A 14,728-nucleotide genomic window follows, 5' to 3' on the forward strand; every position below is an offset into this window, starting at 1 on the left:
CCGGTGCGCGCTGTACTTTTGCTTTGGGTCCGTTTTTTCTCGCTTGTGTGCGGTGGGCGCAATGCGCGGAATTTCACACGAATTACTCCGGCTCGTGTGTTGTGGGACGTGTGCGGTGCGCGTGTGCGGTGGTCCTCTGTAGAGCCGCATTGTGGTGGAATAAATAGTTGTCTTGACCTACATGTAGGCCAATATGCACACGGTGGGGGTTATGACTCCACGAATTGGGCGAGCTTCTCGTGGTTGAGGGCGGACGACGACGGCTGTTGAGGGTCGGCCGGCACCTCTTGCACCTGCACGCATCAAGATGACGATCATCATCAGCGCTCGCGTTCTTGTGTGTTTTCGTTTTGAGGGGGCTAGGGAGGCCCGACCTTCTTGAGAAGGATCGGTTGGTCGGGGAGGTGGTAAGTGATGGCGAGCTCCTCGCACGCCCTCTGGATGGCGAGGTAGAGATTGCTCTTGGGCACCAGGTAGAACCGCGGTCGCTGCCAGTTGATGTCTGAAAGAGAGGGTGGGGGTGGCTCTGGTGTCAACCCTGCTTCACTCATCACTCGCACGCGCGCACCGCCGCCGAGATACCTTGTAGCTCGATCCAGAAGACGACGGTGATCTTGTTGTTGTTTTCGATCTGGTCCACCCAGAACATCCAGTCCTCGTCCGTACGGATCAGCCTGCAGGTGTGTGCGAGTGTCGTGAGAAGAGAGGAGATGTGGGGCAGGTTTTGTTTGGGGGGGGGGATGGGGCTATATAGGTTGTATGTACCAAGGGGCGCTGTCCTGCTTCATCCACTCGTAGACCTTCTCGCGCAGCATGATGATCTTTTCGGCGGGGGTGCAGAAGTCGAGGTGCACGCTCACGTTGACGGCGTAGTTCTTGCTCCGCTTGTACTGCGTGATGGGCAGCGCGTACAGCTGCTGGTTGGGGATGATGAAGCACCGACCGTCTGCGCGCGGGGCAAAGCGCCAAAAAGGGGCAACCACCGGTTAGTCGCCGGGCCAAGTGTGGTGGTGGGGAGGGCGACCGACCTGTGGCAAAGAACGTGGTCGTGAACAGGCTGATCTTGGAGACAATCAACGTCGGATACGTGGTGCCTGTGTTGTTCCCAACGCGAATGAGATCTGAAGGCCCAGAGAAGGCCAATATAACGACAAGTGTGGTGTGGATCATGGGACATACCAGGAATTGTGATTCTGTCGCCGATGTCGAAGGGCCGCACGGCAAAGATGAGCACCACGCCTTCCCACTACACACGCACAAGACGAACCGGAGGAAAGGGCGTTACAAGGCGTGTGGAAAACAAACAAACAAAAAAAAAAAACTCTCTCTAAGCCGCGCTATAAGTGCGTGAAGCGTGTGGCATACCACGTTCTTGAGCGAAGCGCCGAAAATGAAGGAAAAGCCCAGGAAGAAGGTGCCCAACGGGATGAGGTATCTGTAGTCGCGACCAAACAATGCTTAGCTTCGACAAGCCGCATAGACGCCACACATGAGAGGCGTAGGGAGAAGAGGAGGAGGAGGAGGGCACGTACTCTGTGATGCTCAGCTCGAAGATTAGCATGACCACGAAGACCATGATGATGGCAAAGAAGATGGTGATGATGTAGGTCAACACTTTGCCCGCGTTCTCGCGATCGAACAGTGTCTTGTACAGCGATTTCCTGGTGTGCACGAAGGTAAGGTATTAAACAAAAGGTGAGGAAGAAGCAAGCGGAACGAAAGGCACACGAGAGCAAGACACAGGCGACGCAACGGCCATACCTGTCCTTGTGTACACGATGCACGGCTTCGGTGATCAGCGCCAGATCGATTGTTTGACCCTTTGGCCAAAGAACGGAAGAAACCACGCAGACCCGTGCGAGTTAGCACAGCGCGGTGGATGCGTAGGTCATGCATGCAGGTACGTACTCGGGGGAAGAGCCGGAGAGCAGCCTGGACGTCATCCTCGTACTCGAAGAACTGGTCAAAGTCCTCCTCCTCAAGATAGCCCTACACCCCAGAGAGGAAAGGCCATCAGCACCGGCGCGGAAGTTCTTCTTCTTCTTCTTCCTTCTTCTTCTTTGCCCTGTGGTGTGCGTGTGCGGGTAGGTACCTTGCAGTAGGTGTCGAGATTTTTGAGGATGACTCGAGCGACTGAGGCGGAGTGCTCGAGTGGTGGCTCGGCTCTGTTCAAGAAAAGAAAAAGAAAAGAAGAGCACGGTGAGTGGGCGAAGCCGGAGTGTAATGAAGGGTGCAATGGTACTGTTGGCTGGCGTTAGTAAGAGAGGGGGGGACACAGAGAAACAATTGTTGTTGAGTGTTTGGATGACAAGACACACATACACAAGAAGACAGCGAACAGAGTGTTAGACAGCAGAGGTTTCGGTACAGAGAGATTTAAGCCGTACCTGGCACTACTGTCCATGTCGTATGACGTAACATCGAGGTAGGGATTGGCGCGCTTGTCCAACATCCACTGCCACGCATTCTGGAAGTGATGCATGGAGGGCTTGCGCAGAACATGTGAACGCTTCACAGACTCCTTGCGCCTTGCGTGATGACGCAACGTGGAGTGTCAATGCACTCGGCCCAACCGGGAAAGAATGCGTAGAGCATCAAGCGTGAAGTGAAGAGGTACCGAATGCCGTAGGCCATCTTCCAGATGATCCGCTCAGAAATCAGGAACTTGGAAATGGACTCCCAGAACTGCTCCCGGTGCAACTTGACTGTAGCAGAGCAACACGCACACCACATGCCAACCAGGGCGGGGAGGGCGGTCAGTTTTGTGCTGCGTCCAGGGGCGTTGTGGTGGATGCGCGTACCGATGAGGTACTTGGTGCCGAGAATGACAAAGAAGTGAAGAATCGAAATGACGAGCAGCGCCGTTAAACTGTGGTGTCCATGCTGTGTAAGCGTGGATCACGCGGGCGATGAACGGTGGCGAGGGCGATGGCGGTCGCGATACGTACATTTTGGTGATCCACCAGCGAGGAGTGCTGTTCCACCCTGTGAGGATGGTTCCGGAGGTCGCCAGCAGGACAATCGCTGGAGGCAGTACGACCATCAGCGTGGTATTGAGGGAAAGAGGTAAACATAGAGAAGGACGTACAAGATACGAAACAGCTCAACGTTGTAGACACCGTGTTGATGTAGTAGAAGACCTGAAGTAGTAACGCCAGCATTAGCCATGATGGTGTTGGGGAAAAAGTAACAAAAACGAGCGCAAACCTTTGTCTCGAAGATGAGGCGCTTGAGAACCCACATGATTATCGCAAACACGTAGTTCGATACCACGAAGACCGCGATCACCGCTCCGGCCTGTGTGTGCAGGCGGTCCATGGGGTGAGCAAACGCATGCGATACGAAGAAGGGCGTTGTGGTAGCTGTACCCAAACCATCCAGCGCCACGACCGCGTTCCTTCCCAATCCACGTCGTAGAAAATGTTGAAGAGCGCAGCTGCAGAAAACAGCAAGAGGGAGGTAAGTATCGGACCGATGGTTTTCCAGACAGAACAGAGTGGAAGTTGTTTTACCTAGAATACCAGCAAGCATGAGGAGTATGACAGAGGGCATGAGCGGCCACAGTGCCTTGGTAAATCGCCACGTGAACGCCTGCGAATGTACGGGTGACGGTTCAATGACATATTGAGGCGTGTGGGTTGCAGAAGGAAAAGGCTACGCACCGTCCAGAACCAGCTGAAGCAGCGGTAAAAGGCGCTGACTTTGCGCTTCCTCTTCGGCTTGAGGAGCATGATGGGAGCAGGTTTTGATGGTGGCAGCTCGTCTGGAGCATCGGGATTGATTTCCTGATACTTGCGCGACGGCGGTATGCTGCATTACATCGCGCCAGCAGATGTGTGCCCCTGGCGTCAGTCAACAGTGCCGGCAGCGGTTGTGGAGGTGGCCACGCGTACCGGTTGGTGGTGAACATTTCGGCGGTGGCCATCGGGTCGAAAGGGCTGGCAGATGGTCGGCGCGATGAGGGTGATGGTGAGCGTGCCCGAGATCGAGTGGCAAAACTGTGGGTGGAGCCGCGCGCGCTGCGCATGCCCGACCGCTGTCGCATCTCGAAATCATAGTAGCCATCGTCGTCTGGATGAGAGTCGGTGTGTCAGGTGCGGCTCACTTCCGAGTTATCCCTCCTAAGGTAACGCACCTACGGCAGGCATGTCTGTGGTTGTGGTCATTCTCGTGACATCTGTAATGGCCAACACACGCACAAATGAGTCCAATTAACGGCACAATGACAACCCCGAGATTACGCTCCGGAGAGAAAAGGCACGTACGCGGGAACCGGCCCGTGTCGTCGCCCTGGCCGAGGCGCTCCTCGTCGCGCGGCGAAGGGCCTCCTTCGGGCCAGCGCGAACTGGCTTCCATCTGCCGGTAGGTACGATCGAGGAGCGGCTGGCGATGCAGGGCAGCCTCGGCGTCCCTCCGCTGCTGCGAGCCGAACATCGATGCCGGGAGCGACGTCTTGCGGAAGGGCAGCACCTTTGGGCGTCGTCGCTGTTGGAGGCCCTGCACGTCGAGGCTGGGCTTGTGCTGCAGGGCACGACCCGGTAATCGCTGCGGCGGATACAGCTGGGCGGCCGCCGGGAGGCTGGATCCCCTCGACGGGGGTAACTTGCGCCGTACAGCGCCTCCTCCTTCATCTGCAGAGTCGTCGTCCTCCCGTTCCTCCTCTTCCTCCTTCTCGGTGGGCACGTCGTCCTCGTCGTGCACGACGGCGCTGCTGCGACGGATCGCGCGGGCGTGCCTCGGTGGGAGTCGTACCTCGTGCGCTTCGTGCTGGCTCGTGTGCTGTGGATCGTTGCCGTTGCCCTCGGCACCCCAGCCACCTCTGTCGTTTCGCGCTACGCCGGTGGAGGATTGGAGCTGCTGGCGGTTGGATGCTGGGGATGTATGGTGTCTGCCGCTTCTCTGGCGAGCCTCACCGCTCTCCTCCTCGACGTGCTCTTCGTCCGAGCTATCCATTGTGAGTCCATCTCGATGGCTGAAGTACTGATTGCGTGAAGACTCAAAATGCGGGTGGCGAGAGCCCTGCCGCTTCATCGCGCCTAGCGGCGGCGGTGTGGTCGTGCATGCCGGGGCCATGGCACCGCCTCCTTGTGATGCAGTTGCTTGCTCGAGTTCATGCAGCTCAATTTCATCTCCTCCATCTTTTTGGTTGTTGCTTTTCCCTTTCTCCATACGACGTCGCCTCGTCTTCGACCAATGTACACCTGTCGCTGAAGCTTCCTCGTCCTGCGTGCAGCCCTTTATGCCCAGCAATTTGTGTTCAATCTTCGTCAGGTGAGTAATCTGTGCCGTTCTGTTCTGTCCTGCCAGGGAGAACTGCCTCGGGCGTTTTCACGAGTTCCGACTCCCAGCGGAGAACTCCTAGTATTCTCGGCTCTCGGCTCTGGTGATCTCGCATTCCTCACATAACTCTCAACATTCAACGATTGCCCGAGGTTCATCTCAAGGCTTCATGTAAGGCACGAGGCGGCTACACTGTGCCACAAGTGCTCCCTTTGTTTATCGGTGATTGTTCGCAACACCTGCTGTGCACGAAGCAACAACGAATACAACAAAAGAAATGTGAAGATAAAACAAGATAAAATAAATGCAACCATGCGCTGGGTGGGCAACGCATTGGGCGGCGATGAGCGCCAGAGAGCAGAAGGCATGGGCTGATGCCGCACCCTTTGTACACCCGAACCCACTGCAGACCGCCGGCGCCAGGCTCTGGTTCTGTGGCAAGGTGCCCCCCCCCGGCCAATTTGGTGAGTGGGTAGATGTGCAAGGCGTTCACACGAAGCAGCTGCTGTGCAGATCGCAGCCGGAGCAGTCCTGCTGCTTCCGGTTCGAGCGATGGTGCTGGTGTTCATGCTGGCAGCATACATCGCGATTGCCTGGCTGCTGTCGCTCTTGGCCTCGGGCGGCAGACCGCGCACTGCACTGCGGGCCGTCACTTCCCTGTTCCTCCGGGTGGGCTTCTTCGTCGGAGGAGTGCGGCTTCACATCAGAGGGAAGCGTGAGGTAGTCCTGCTTTCTCCACCTCGTGTTTTTCGTGCGCTTACCGATACTCACCCATCCACACAGGCAACGGGCACGATAGTCTCCAACCACTGCTCTTACCTGGACGTGCTCATACACGCGTACCTCAGCTTTCCTTCATTTGTAGCCAAGGTATCGTTATCCGTGCTTTCGCCGCTGGCTGGCTGTCTCGCACTGACCCAGCCATCAGCACGGAGTGAAGAACGTGTGGTATTGGGGCTTCCTTTCGCGCTTGCTCGATTGTCTCTACGTAGCACATGCAAGGTCGGTCCAGGACACGACAGCCAGGTACCGAAACCAAGTCCACTTTAAGGTGCCTGCATTTTATAACCATATTGAATGCAGCAAGGATCAGCTCATACGCTCCGCCACCGATCGGGTTGTGGAAAGGCAGCGGATCGCTAGCCCGGGTTCGACTCTCCACTCTCTTTGCAATCTGGCCCTAAGTGTGTGTTCTGATATCCAACGGGCAGATCAACCTCTCCTGATCTTTCCCGAAGGGACCACGACCAACGGACGATGCATGGGTACCTACCAAAGATACACGTGTGATTTCTTCATGTTGTCGGCAGAGAAGCTCACACACTGCGATCGCTAGTGCACTTTCGCAGAGGCGCGTTCGTGGGTGGAGTGCCGGTGCAGCCGGTCGTCTTGCGGTGCCTTTTCTCTTACCCGAGTCCTTGCACTCGCACGGTGGTTCATTGATCGCACCCCACGGCAGGTATCGCTACCGGCATTTCAGCCCAACGTGGGAGAGCATCCCCACCTCGATTCACGTCTTTTGGCTGCTGGCCTCCTTCGTTCACGATGTGGACGTAATCTACTTGCCCACCTACACACCGACCAAGATGGAGCGACAGAACCCGCAGACATATGCCGATAACATGCAGAGGGTACGCGTGCCCTTCACTTTACGCCACGAGTCCAAGAGACCAGTAAGCTCACATTCTACAGCTGATGAGCGAAGCGGCTGGCGTGCCGGCTGTTCAACACACCATCGACAACAAGCTGCGACACCACGCCCGCATCCTTTCACACCAGGTATCGTGGCGTGATGATCCATTCTACTGTTCGTCGTGCCATCGCGCGCACGTGAGCTCGTAAAAGGCCTTTGTCGGGCCAAGGAAACCCGAGTTTCTTTATCGTTTTCTATTGCGTGAGATTTCTCGGAATGGATTTTCTGCCGACGGAAAAGTTCGTGAAAGTGCTGGGGCAAGCTCAAAAACAAGATGCGCCAGATTTTTTGTTTCATCAAACACACCAACACTCACACATCTTTCTCTCTATCGCGACCTCAATAAACCAGAGGTTTCCTTCCCCCGCGCGATGCTGTCTGCCCCAACCACACCGTTTACGTATAACCGCACACAGCCTACTTACAATCACCCGGAATCGCATCTCGCGAACATGAGTACCACATCATTCGTGTCGCCCCCGCCTTGTGCGGTGTGCATGCGACATTGTCACGGGCAGAGGATTGTGCTGGGTTATGATCCAGCGCGCAACATCCAGTTGTTCGCTTGCTGTAGTGATTGCGAGGGAAGGTGGAGAGGGTCCCCGTCCACGTTGACGTCGATGGTGGTTCCCCATCACCAGCCTCCCGCCAAGTCGGTCGTGGACTTCACCTCGCCTTCCTTTCGCATCAATCCAGCAATCGTAAGCCCTCCTCTCTTTCAATCCCAGCATGTCCAGCACCAATTGCAGCAACTCAAACAGCTGCGCAAGAATCAATCAGCGTCTTCCAAGCCTCACTCGCCTCCCCGTCGTCTTTCCAACAACAAGAAACGAGATTCGCCGCCTCGCGAAGTGCCGCCCAACGATCGATCGGCCGCGTCTGCCCGCAACAGCCACACAGCCAACACCATCCGGGCTCGAGTCGAGCAGACGCAACGAGGCATGAAGATGACGCCCCAGCTAGCCGAGCAGCTTAAGTCGGCCTGCTTCGTCGTGATCGACACCAACGCTTGGATCACCTCGCTCGATGCCGTGCTCTCCCTCAAGAACTACCCCCACCTCACCGTGATCGTTCCCTCGGCGGTTGTGCAGGAGCTCGATGGGCTCAAGCAGGACCAGGGCAAGGATCAGCTGGGCAGCAAGGCGCGCCTGGCCATCAAGGTCATCTACGACGCGACGGCCGGCGGCGAGCAGTGGATCCGGGGCCAGCGCTACGACGAGCACCTCGGCGCGGCGCTCAAGATCGACAACCGCGACGACGAGATCCTGTCGTGCGCGCTCTTCTTCCACACGAAGGTGTCGCCCAGCGTGCTCATCACGGGCGACTACGGCCTCGCGCTCAAGTGCAACATCAACCGGGTGCCGACCACCGATATGCGCGGCCTGCTCGAGTGCCTTCCCGCCACCTCCATGTCGACCTCCGCGCCCGCTACACACTCGCGACCGACTCAACCCACCGCCACCGCCGCCGCCAAGCGCAAGGCCGCTGACCGCCAGGAGCCTACCAACACCGCCACGACCATGACCGCTGTCGCGATGCCGACCAAGAGACGCAGGACGTCCGCTCCCGTCGACATCCCCGGGTTTTGCTTCAGCTCGTCCCCGCAGAACTCCGACAACGAAGATGACGACGAGCCCGAGCGTCAGGAGGCCATGCAGGTGCAGACCCGCGAAGAAGAGTTACCACAGCAACCGCAGCAGCAGCAAGAGGAGGTGCCATCGCTGTTGTCGCTTCCGCCTGAGTTGCAAAGTAAAGTGTTAGCCTTCCTCCCTCCTCGCTCGCTGATGCAGGCCGAAGCGGTGGCCACAGGCCTGCGCCGCCTGCTGTCGCCCGACGAGGACGACGAGGAGCGGGGCCGCTCTACGAGCGCCCACATCTGGTCCGCCGCGCTTCGACGATCCCACAACCGCACCACGTTCGGCCGCCACCGACACCCCAAGCACTGGTATCTCGCCTGGCGACGCAGCGTCTGTCCGCCCCAAGACTTCTCCGACAGCTGGGCGCAGCCCCTACAGTCTGTTTGACTCAACGCCAACACGGCGTAATGCACCATCACGCAATAGATTTTTTTCCACCAACTCTTGAGCTTTTGCCTTTTCTGTCCATACCTTGCCTATTCGCAGTAGCCTCGTCTTGCAGATAAATGCACACTTCTGAATCATGGAGGACACAATAAAGTGGAACTTTGTTTGTTGTACAGGCCCACAAGGGCTAAAAAGGCTTTGAGGGATCGGTAGAATTCCTTTGCATCTTCTTGATCTCCTTGAGCCGCTCCTTTTCCTTCTTCCTCTCCTCCTTGATCGACATGCGCTTCTCCTTATTTTAGAAACAAATACAACAGTTGTTCGTTGTTAGTTTTCTGACTGCCAATGGTAGGGGTGGGGCGGTACCTTGGTGGACATGACCCGTGGTCGTATGTTCAGCCGTGCCGCGTTCTCCAGGAGCTCCGCCTCGTAGCGGGCGATCATCGTCTTTTTGTAGTTCTCTATGTCCTCTGCTGTCTGTGGGAAACTGCTCGCCACAACGCATCATCATGCCTGGTGAGCTGAATCGGCCATGAAGGAAGGTAGGTACCAAGAAATTGTAAATAAAACGTACACTTTTCGCTTGAGCTCTTCAGCCTCCTGAACAGCTCGGTACTCTTCGGCTGACCAAAGAGGATTATGCTCGTCAGCTGTAGCTCCTGATGTGCTTCGTTCAGATGCGTGTGCCCTTCTACTATGTGCGTGCGTGTGCGTCGCTCTGGTGTTGAAAGTGCGTACCTGGTGGTGGGCCAGGCATCGGCTCGCTGATAATATTTGGCACAGTGCCCCGTCTCTTTGTCTGCAGCCAAACCACAAAGATGAATTATGCAGAAAATAAAATGAATTCCATTCGTGCAAGCCCTGTGTGCGTACGAGAGTGGCGGGCGATCCCAGAGGCGACTGCAGGCGGTCAAGCCAATTATGTGAGCAATCATCAAAATTCAACAAGGCACTTTTTGTGCTACAAAGAAAGAGAAAGGAGAGGTACCGCGCCGTCACTCACTGCCAACGTCTCGGCTGCACATTGCAATAGATTCAATAAAAAAGAATATATAGCAATGAACAAAGCGCAATAACAATTAGGGAGGGGAGTACCCGAATAGCTCATCCGGTAGCTGGGAATGGGCACGGAGCTGGCGCTCATGGTCATATGTGGCAGGGTGCTATGATCGGTCAACCTGGGCGAATCGACAGCATCGATTCTCCACACATTAAAGAAGAGAGCATTGCTTTGTTTGTCGGAGGTTAGCGGAAGTACCCGACAGGCAAGACGATGCTGGTCCTAACTTGCTTCTGCACCTGGAACGCGGCGTTGGCGCCCACAATAGCTGGGTGGCGGCCACCACGGGAAAGTGTGAGATCGGCGTCGCTCTAACCCAGAGGCGAGCCTGCGTGCGTGCTTACCCTTGGATAAGCAACTGAGCCAGAGATCGGCGTCGAGCTTGACGCCGAAGAAGAACACCCAGTCTCGCTTGGTGCCACCACTGGAGGTAAGCTTGATCGCATTCTTCAGGGCTGCACATTTACGCAGAGCAAGCCCACTGGTCAGTGCTGCAACGCACACGACTCAACACGTCAACACACAACGAAACGTACAGGGAGTGTCGGGGAGGGCGGCCACTTGGGCTCCCACGAGCAAGGCATCTTCGAGGAATTTGTAGGCTCGATCGGCCCGCCGGGCCTTCTTCTGCTCCGTGAGCATGATCACGTCCGTGAACACGAACAGGTACCTGTGCGCGACCCGACGCACACACAACACACCTGTCAGCCATTTGGCTGTAATGAGAGGCAAAAGAGGAGTAAAGTACCTGTAGCGGGATCTCTTGGTGGCGGGCACGTATTCGAGCACCATTCCCTCCTTGACCGGCTTTCTGCCGAACTCCATGAAGGCCTGCATGGAGCATAGCCTCAGGTGAGCCAATCGTCCATTAGGTGACGATCGGGCTTGTGCGAGGGTGAGCGTACTTTGGGGTAGCCCTGGATCTGCTTGGCCAGCTTCGTCATGACGCTGAGCACCTGTCGAGAGCGCAACCCGAGCGTGTGAGCTGACATGTCTCCCTGCAAGCTAAAAGAGAGAAAAGAAGGTGCGAACCTCGCACTTGTCCTTCTCGCTCTCCATCCACGCCGCCAGCTCCTGCATCTTCGGCAGGCCCAACTAGACGAGTCGAAAAGGAGGAGTGGTGAGTCTTCCATGACTTCAGCCGAACCAAAGTGGCGTCGCATGCGCAAGATTAATCAAACCTGGAGGAGTGGGTAGTCCGGATGGGATCGTGGCGTGTTTTTAAGTAAGTCCTGCGATTGTGTGTGTTGCGTGATGTGTTGGTGTGTGCATTGGTGTGCGTTGTGTGCCATGCCGATCGCTTAGATGAGTACGCAACGTGTTCAGTCCGAGCGATGAGAAGAGCGGTACGTTGAGCAGGAGGAGGTAGCGTGGAATTCTTTGGATGGGCATGATGAGGAGGGAGTTCAGGTCTTTCACTGACCCACTGGAGCTCACTTCATCCTTGAATGTTCTCCACCGCGGATCGCGTTCCACCCGGTCCAATGTCTCGATGCTGTTCGGAAGTGGTGAGCACCCCACGACACGCACGACACACGACACGACACGCGACAGCGCACCTGGTGTCGAAGTTATTTACGTAGGCCGAATAGATCTTGAACTTGTCCACCTGTAAATTGCTCGAGGTGAGTGCCGGGCAACTCGAGTGGTGCGGAGAGTGGGGGGGGGCTGTACCGCCGAGAGGAAGGCCTGACCCAACTGCATCTTCAGGTTTTCGTTGACAAACTCGAGCGCCTTCTCCACCTCCACCAGCAGAGCGCCGTTGACCGCCAGGATGTCCCTGTTGTATCGGTGTCGACACACAGGTCGCGACGCCTGCCTCAGCACTCCCGCACTCCCGCCCTCTGAAGGTCATAGGGCCAAGGCGACTGACCTGATGACGGAGAAGATCTTCTTGATGTCGTCCTGCGTGATGAACGATTTCGGGCTCTTCTGCAGGATGCTCTCCAAGGGCTCGATGAACCTCTGGTGCACCGCCAACGGTGAATAAGATGATGAGCCAACAGCCGGGCCATGATCGATAATCGATTCATCGGACACAGAGAGAGGGCAGGGTGGGTACGGTGACTATGGAACCGAGGTACATGACGTAGTTCTTCTCCGTCTCCAAAATCTCCTTGGCGATGTGTTTGCGCTTCATGTAGAACCTGTTGGCGAACGCCACGAGTTTTGGTCCGCGTCAGCCCCATGATCATCGCACGCAATGTGTGCGCCAAACCACGCGTACCGTTCGTCGTCCACCTGGGCAACTGGTGCCTCCACCTGATGGCGAGGAGGGAGAGGAGCGCGCAATGAGCGACTCGCACGGGAAAGAGGAAATCAAGGGCCAAGGCAGCGTACTTCGGGCACCGGCGAGATCGGGCCTGAGCTATTGCTCGAGAGAGTGGCCCTGGACCTTCGCAGGGTGGCGACCTTCTCGACCTTCGCTGGATGCACCTGCGGCATGGCATCAAGAACTTGATTGAGCCGCGGTTCGCACGAGATACCAGAAACGACCGGACGGTACCTGAACTGGCCTACGTTGCAAGGGGCCATTGATCGGAGCCTTGAGGTACTCGAGACCCATCAAGGCCATCTGGTGCAGTTCCTGCAGCTCGTTGGCACGGGCGATGCGCCTGAAGAAGACGTCGACTTCGTGCTTGTCCCGCAGCTCGCGTTGCTTGTCCTCGTCGAGGGTGAGCATCACTGGCCAAGTTGTCCCGCGCATGTGTTGCGAATCGAGTCAGCGAGAGCGACACCCGACGAGGCGAGCACAGGCAGCAGTGGGTACCCATCACACGCAGAACGTCCTCGAGCGCGGCTTCGGCGGAGTCCTGCAGATTGTGGATCATGAGGTCGACGAGCGGCGGGACGGCGTTGGCCCTGAATATCATGTCGCGCACGTCCTTGTTCGTCGACAGCGACTGCAGCGCTGTCGCAATCTGCACACGGACCCCCACACGACGCCATTTGTCAGCCACCAGTGCGTGTGCGTGTTCGCGAGACTCCAGTTAAGCACCTCGTTCTTAATCACGGCTGGGATGGCTGGGCGTGTGAGCATGTCGACCAACGCAAGGACTGTGCCGTCCTCCCAGAGCGCGGGGTGATTCTCCTCTATCAATTTAATATGCGTTAGTGTGGTCGTATTGTGAAAAAGAAGAGAAATAAGACGTGAAGGCTACCTTCGATGACAATGTTGGAGGTGGACTTGATCGCGCTCTCCAAGATCTTGGGAAACACTTCGGCTTCGTTGAGCACCTTGGTGAGCCTTACCGAGACTTGGTGTGACACCAGCAGCTTTCGCGTCTCGGCACTGGCAAGTCACCCAACACGCACGATATACACGATAAGTTAAGTCGGTGGAGGTGGCGGGAGGTTGGTGCGAGACGAGCGTACTCGAAGGCGGAAAGATTGACCAGGAGGTCAAACACCGACTGCTGGATATCGCGCGAGGCGGATGAGAGCAGACTGACCACTTGCCGCACCGCGTTGGGCTGCATGATGAACTTGGCCTGCACCTCGGCTGTGAAGAAGAAACAGAGAACATAAGAATTGGCGCCAGCACGCTGCGTGATAGCAGACTGATTTTATACGAACCATCAAAGAAGAGGTTGAGAAGCGCTCTGGCCGCTCCGGTCACGATCTTCTCCGGGTACTCCATCTCGCTCAAGGGGATCGCTTCGCCTTCCTCGTGCTAGCGATATGTGGCACACCGCGGAGTGTGAGCATTGCTCGTGGGTACGACTTCGTAGGTGGGGGGTTGGTGGTGAGCCAACGTACGTTCTCGTCGGTGGCGAAGTCGAGCAGCGACGTCAGCAGCGCCATGAAACCATATCGTTCGCTGGCCACCAGCGCCTTGTTCCGCGGGTAGTCATCACTGTATTGTATCATCAATTAGAGAGGTTAGATGAGCAGGAGTGTGTGGCTAGAGCCGCAGGAGACGAGGAGACGTAGAGTGTACGTGGTGATGTTGGTCAGCAGCCACAGGACTTTCTCCAAAACATCGGCGTTGTCCCGGTCCTCGATGAAGATGCGCTTCAGCGCGTGCAGCAGCCTGCCAGCGTCCAGCTCCTACACAGAACCAACACGAATGTCGGCCCTGCAGTTAGCACGTACGGCCGTTTGGTGCCAAGTGGGTCACGCGCGGGGCGGGTTACCTCTTGGATGGCAGCGGAGGGGCCGTCGGCGGTAAGGTTGGAGAGAGCCCAGCAGGCGTACATGCGCATGACATCGGTGGCGCTGTCCGAGCCTAAGATCCTGACGATCGGTGCCGCCACGCCCAGAGCTTCTAGATGCCTGCGGTTGCCGGCTGTTGATAGATAAGAACACAATAAATCGTCCATCAATCACAACATCTCCTACAACTCTCTTCCTTCCCACACCTGATCAGAAGGTGGGGGGCTCACCTTCCGCAGCGAGGTTGAGCAGGATGCTGAGGCAGTATTCCTGCTGCTGCGGGTTGTCATCTATGGCCAGACCCTTGATCAGTAGGGCCATCTGGTCGGGTTGGAGGATAGGCCGGTCCATGATTGTATCCAATGCCGATGATGCCGTGATGGAGTAACGGTTGCGGGCCTACTCGCCTTTTGCTCTTTCTTCGTGATTAGACTTCAACAAGAAGCGAGCCTTAGTTCGTTCCTCACTCGCCTCCACTCCAGATCCTCTCGTTGCGAAGCGAACTCGCAAGTCTTG

The 14,728-nt window shown here is 56.7% G+C and overlaps 4 protein-coding genes across 4 annotated transcripts; 2 read left to right on the top strand and 2 right to left on the bottom strand.

Annotated features, from left to right (window-relative positions):
* Positions 1-209: 209 nt before the first annotated feature.
* Positions 210-4,953, bottom strand: ACA1_063300 (transporter, small conductance mechanosensitive ion channel (MscS) family protein; the record flags this gene model as incomplete). The annotated part of the gene is made up of 23 exons (XM_004339531.1): positions 210-293; positions 375-502; positions 583-674; positions 766-946; positions 1,029-1,121; positions 1,180-1,246; positions 1,366-1,435; positions 1,533-1,661; positions 1,762-1,820; positions 1,909-1,989; positions 2,093-2,165; positions 2,388-2,528; positions 2,618-2,705; positions 2,802-2,869; positions 2,949-3,024; positions 3,089-3,140; positions 3,208-3,297; positions 3,369-3,436; positions 3,513-3,591; positions 3,663-3,810; positions 3,894-4,071; positions 4,136-4,177; positions 4,266-4,953. 23 exons carry the CDS (start codon positions 4,951-4,953, stop codon positions 210-212), a joined length of 2,775 nt encoding a protein of 924 aa, XP_004339579.1.
* An 879-nt stretch (positions 4,954-5,832) lies between these two features.
* Positions 5,833-7,122, top strand: ACA1_063310 (phospholipid/glycerol acyltransferase, putative; the record flags this gene model as incomplete). The annotated part of the gene is made up of 6 exons (XM_004339532.1): positions 5,833-6,000; positions 6,064-6,119; positions 6,202-6,306; positions 6,630-6,674; positions 6,740-6,911; positions 7,060-7,122. The coding sequence occupies 6 exons, from the start codon at positions 5,833-5,835 to the stop codon at positions 7,120-7,122; spliced, it is 609 nt and encodes a 202-aa protein (XP_004339580.1).
* Positions 7,123-7,425: 303 nt separating this feature from the next.
* Positions 7,426-8,997, top strand: ACA1_063320 (uncharacterized protein; the record flags this gene model as incomplete). Its single annotated transcript, XM_004339533.1, has 2 exons — positions 7,426-8,685; positions 8,764-8,997. The coding sequence occupies 2 exons, from the start codon at positions 7,426-7,428 to the stop codon at positions 8,995-8,997; spliced, it is 1,494 nt and encodes a 497-aa protein (XP_004339581.1).
* A 187-nt stretch (positions 8,998-9,184) lies between these two features.
* On the bottom strand, positions 9,185-14,563 carry ACA1_063330 (RhoGEF domain containing protein; the record flags this gene model as incomplete). The annotated part of the gene is made up of 27 exons (XM_004339534.1): positions 9,185-9,289; positions 9,364-9,484; positions 9,736-9,796; positions 10,093-10,175; positions 10,256-10,325; positions 10,402-10,512; positions 10,594-10,727; positions 10,806-10,888; positions 10,963-11,055; positions 11,090-11,152; positions 11,408-11,552; positions 11,617-11,666; positions 11,732-11,837; positions 11,931-12,022; positions 12,120-12,204; positions 12,285-12,319; positions 12,398-12,483; positions 12,578-12,742; positions 12,828-12,978; positions 13,056-13,114; positions 13,219-13,349; positions 13,433-13,559; positions 13,634-13,730; positions 13,817-13,913; positions 13,998-14,107; positions 14,194-14,345; positions 14,443-14,563. The coding sequence occupies 27 exons, from the start codon at positions 14,561-14,563 to the stop codon at positions 9,185-9,187; spliced, it is 2,733 nt and encodes a 910-aa protein (XP_004339582.1).
* Between the last annotated feature and the right edge of the window lie 165 nt (positions 14,564-14,728).

This window comes from Acanthamoeba castellanii, assembly GCF_000313135.1.
Source record: "Acanthamoeba castellanii str. Neff unplaced genomic scaffold scf7180000084599, whole genome shotgun sequence".
Taxonomy (NCBI): domain Eukaryota; phylum Discosea; order Longamoebia; family Acanthamoebidae; genus Acanthamoeba; species Acanthamoeba castellanii.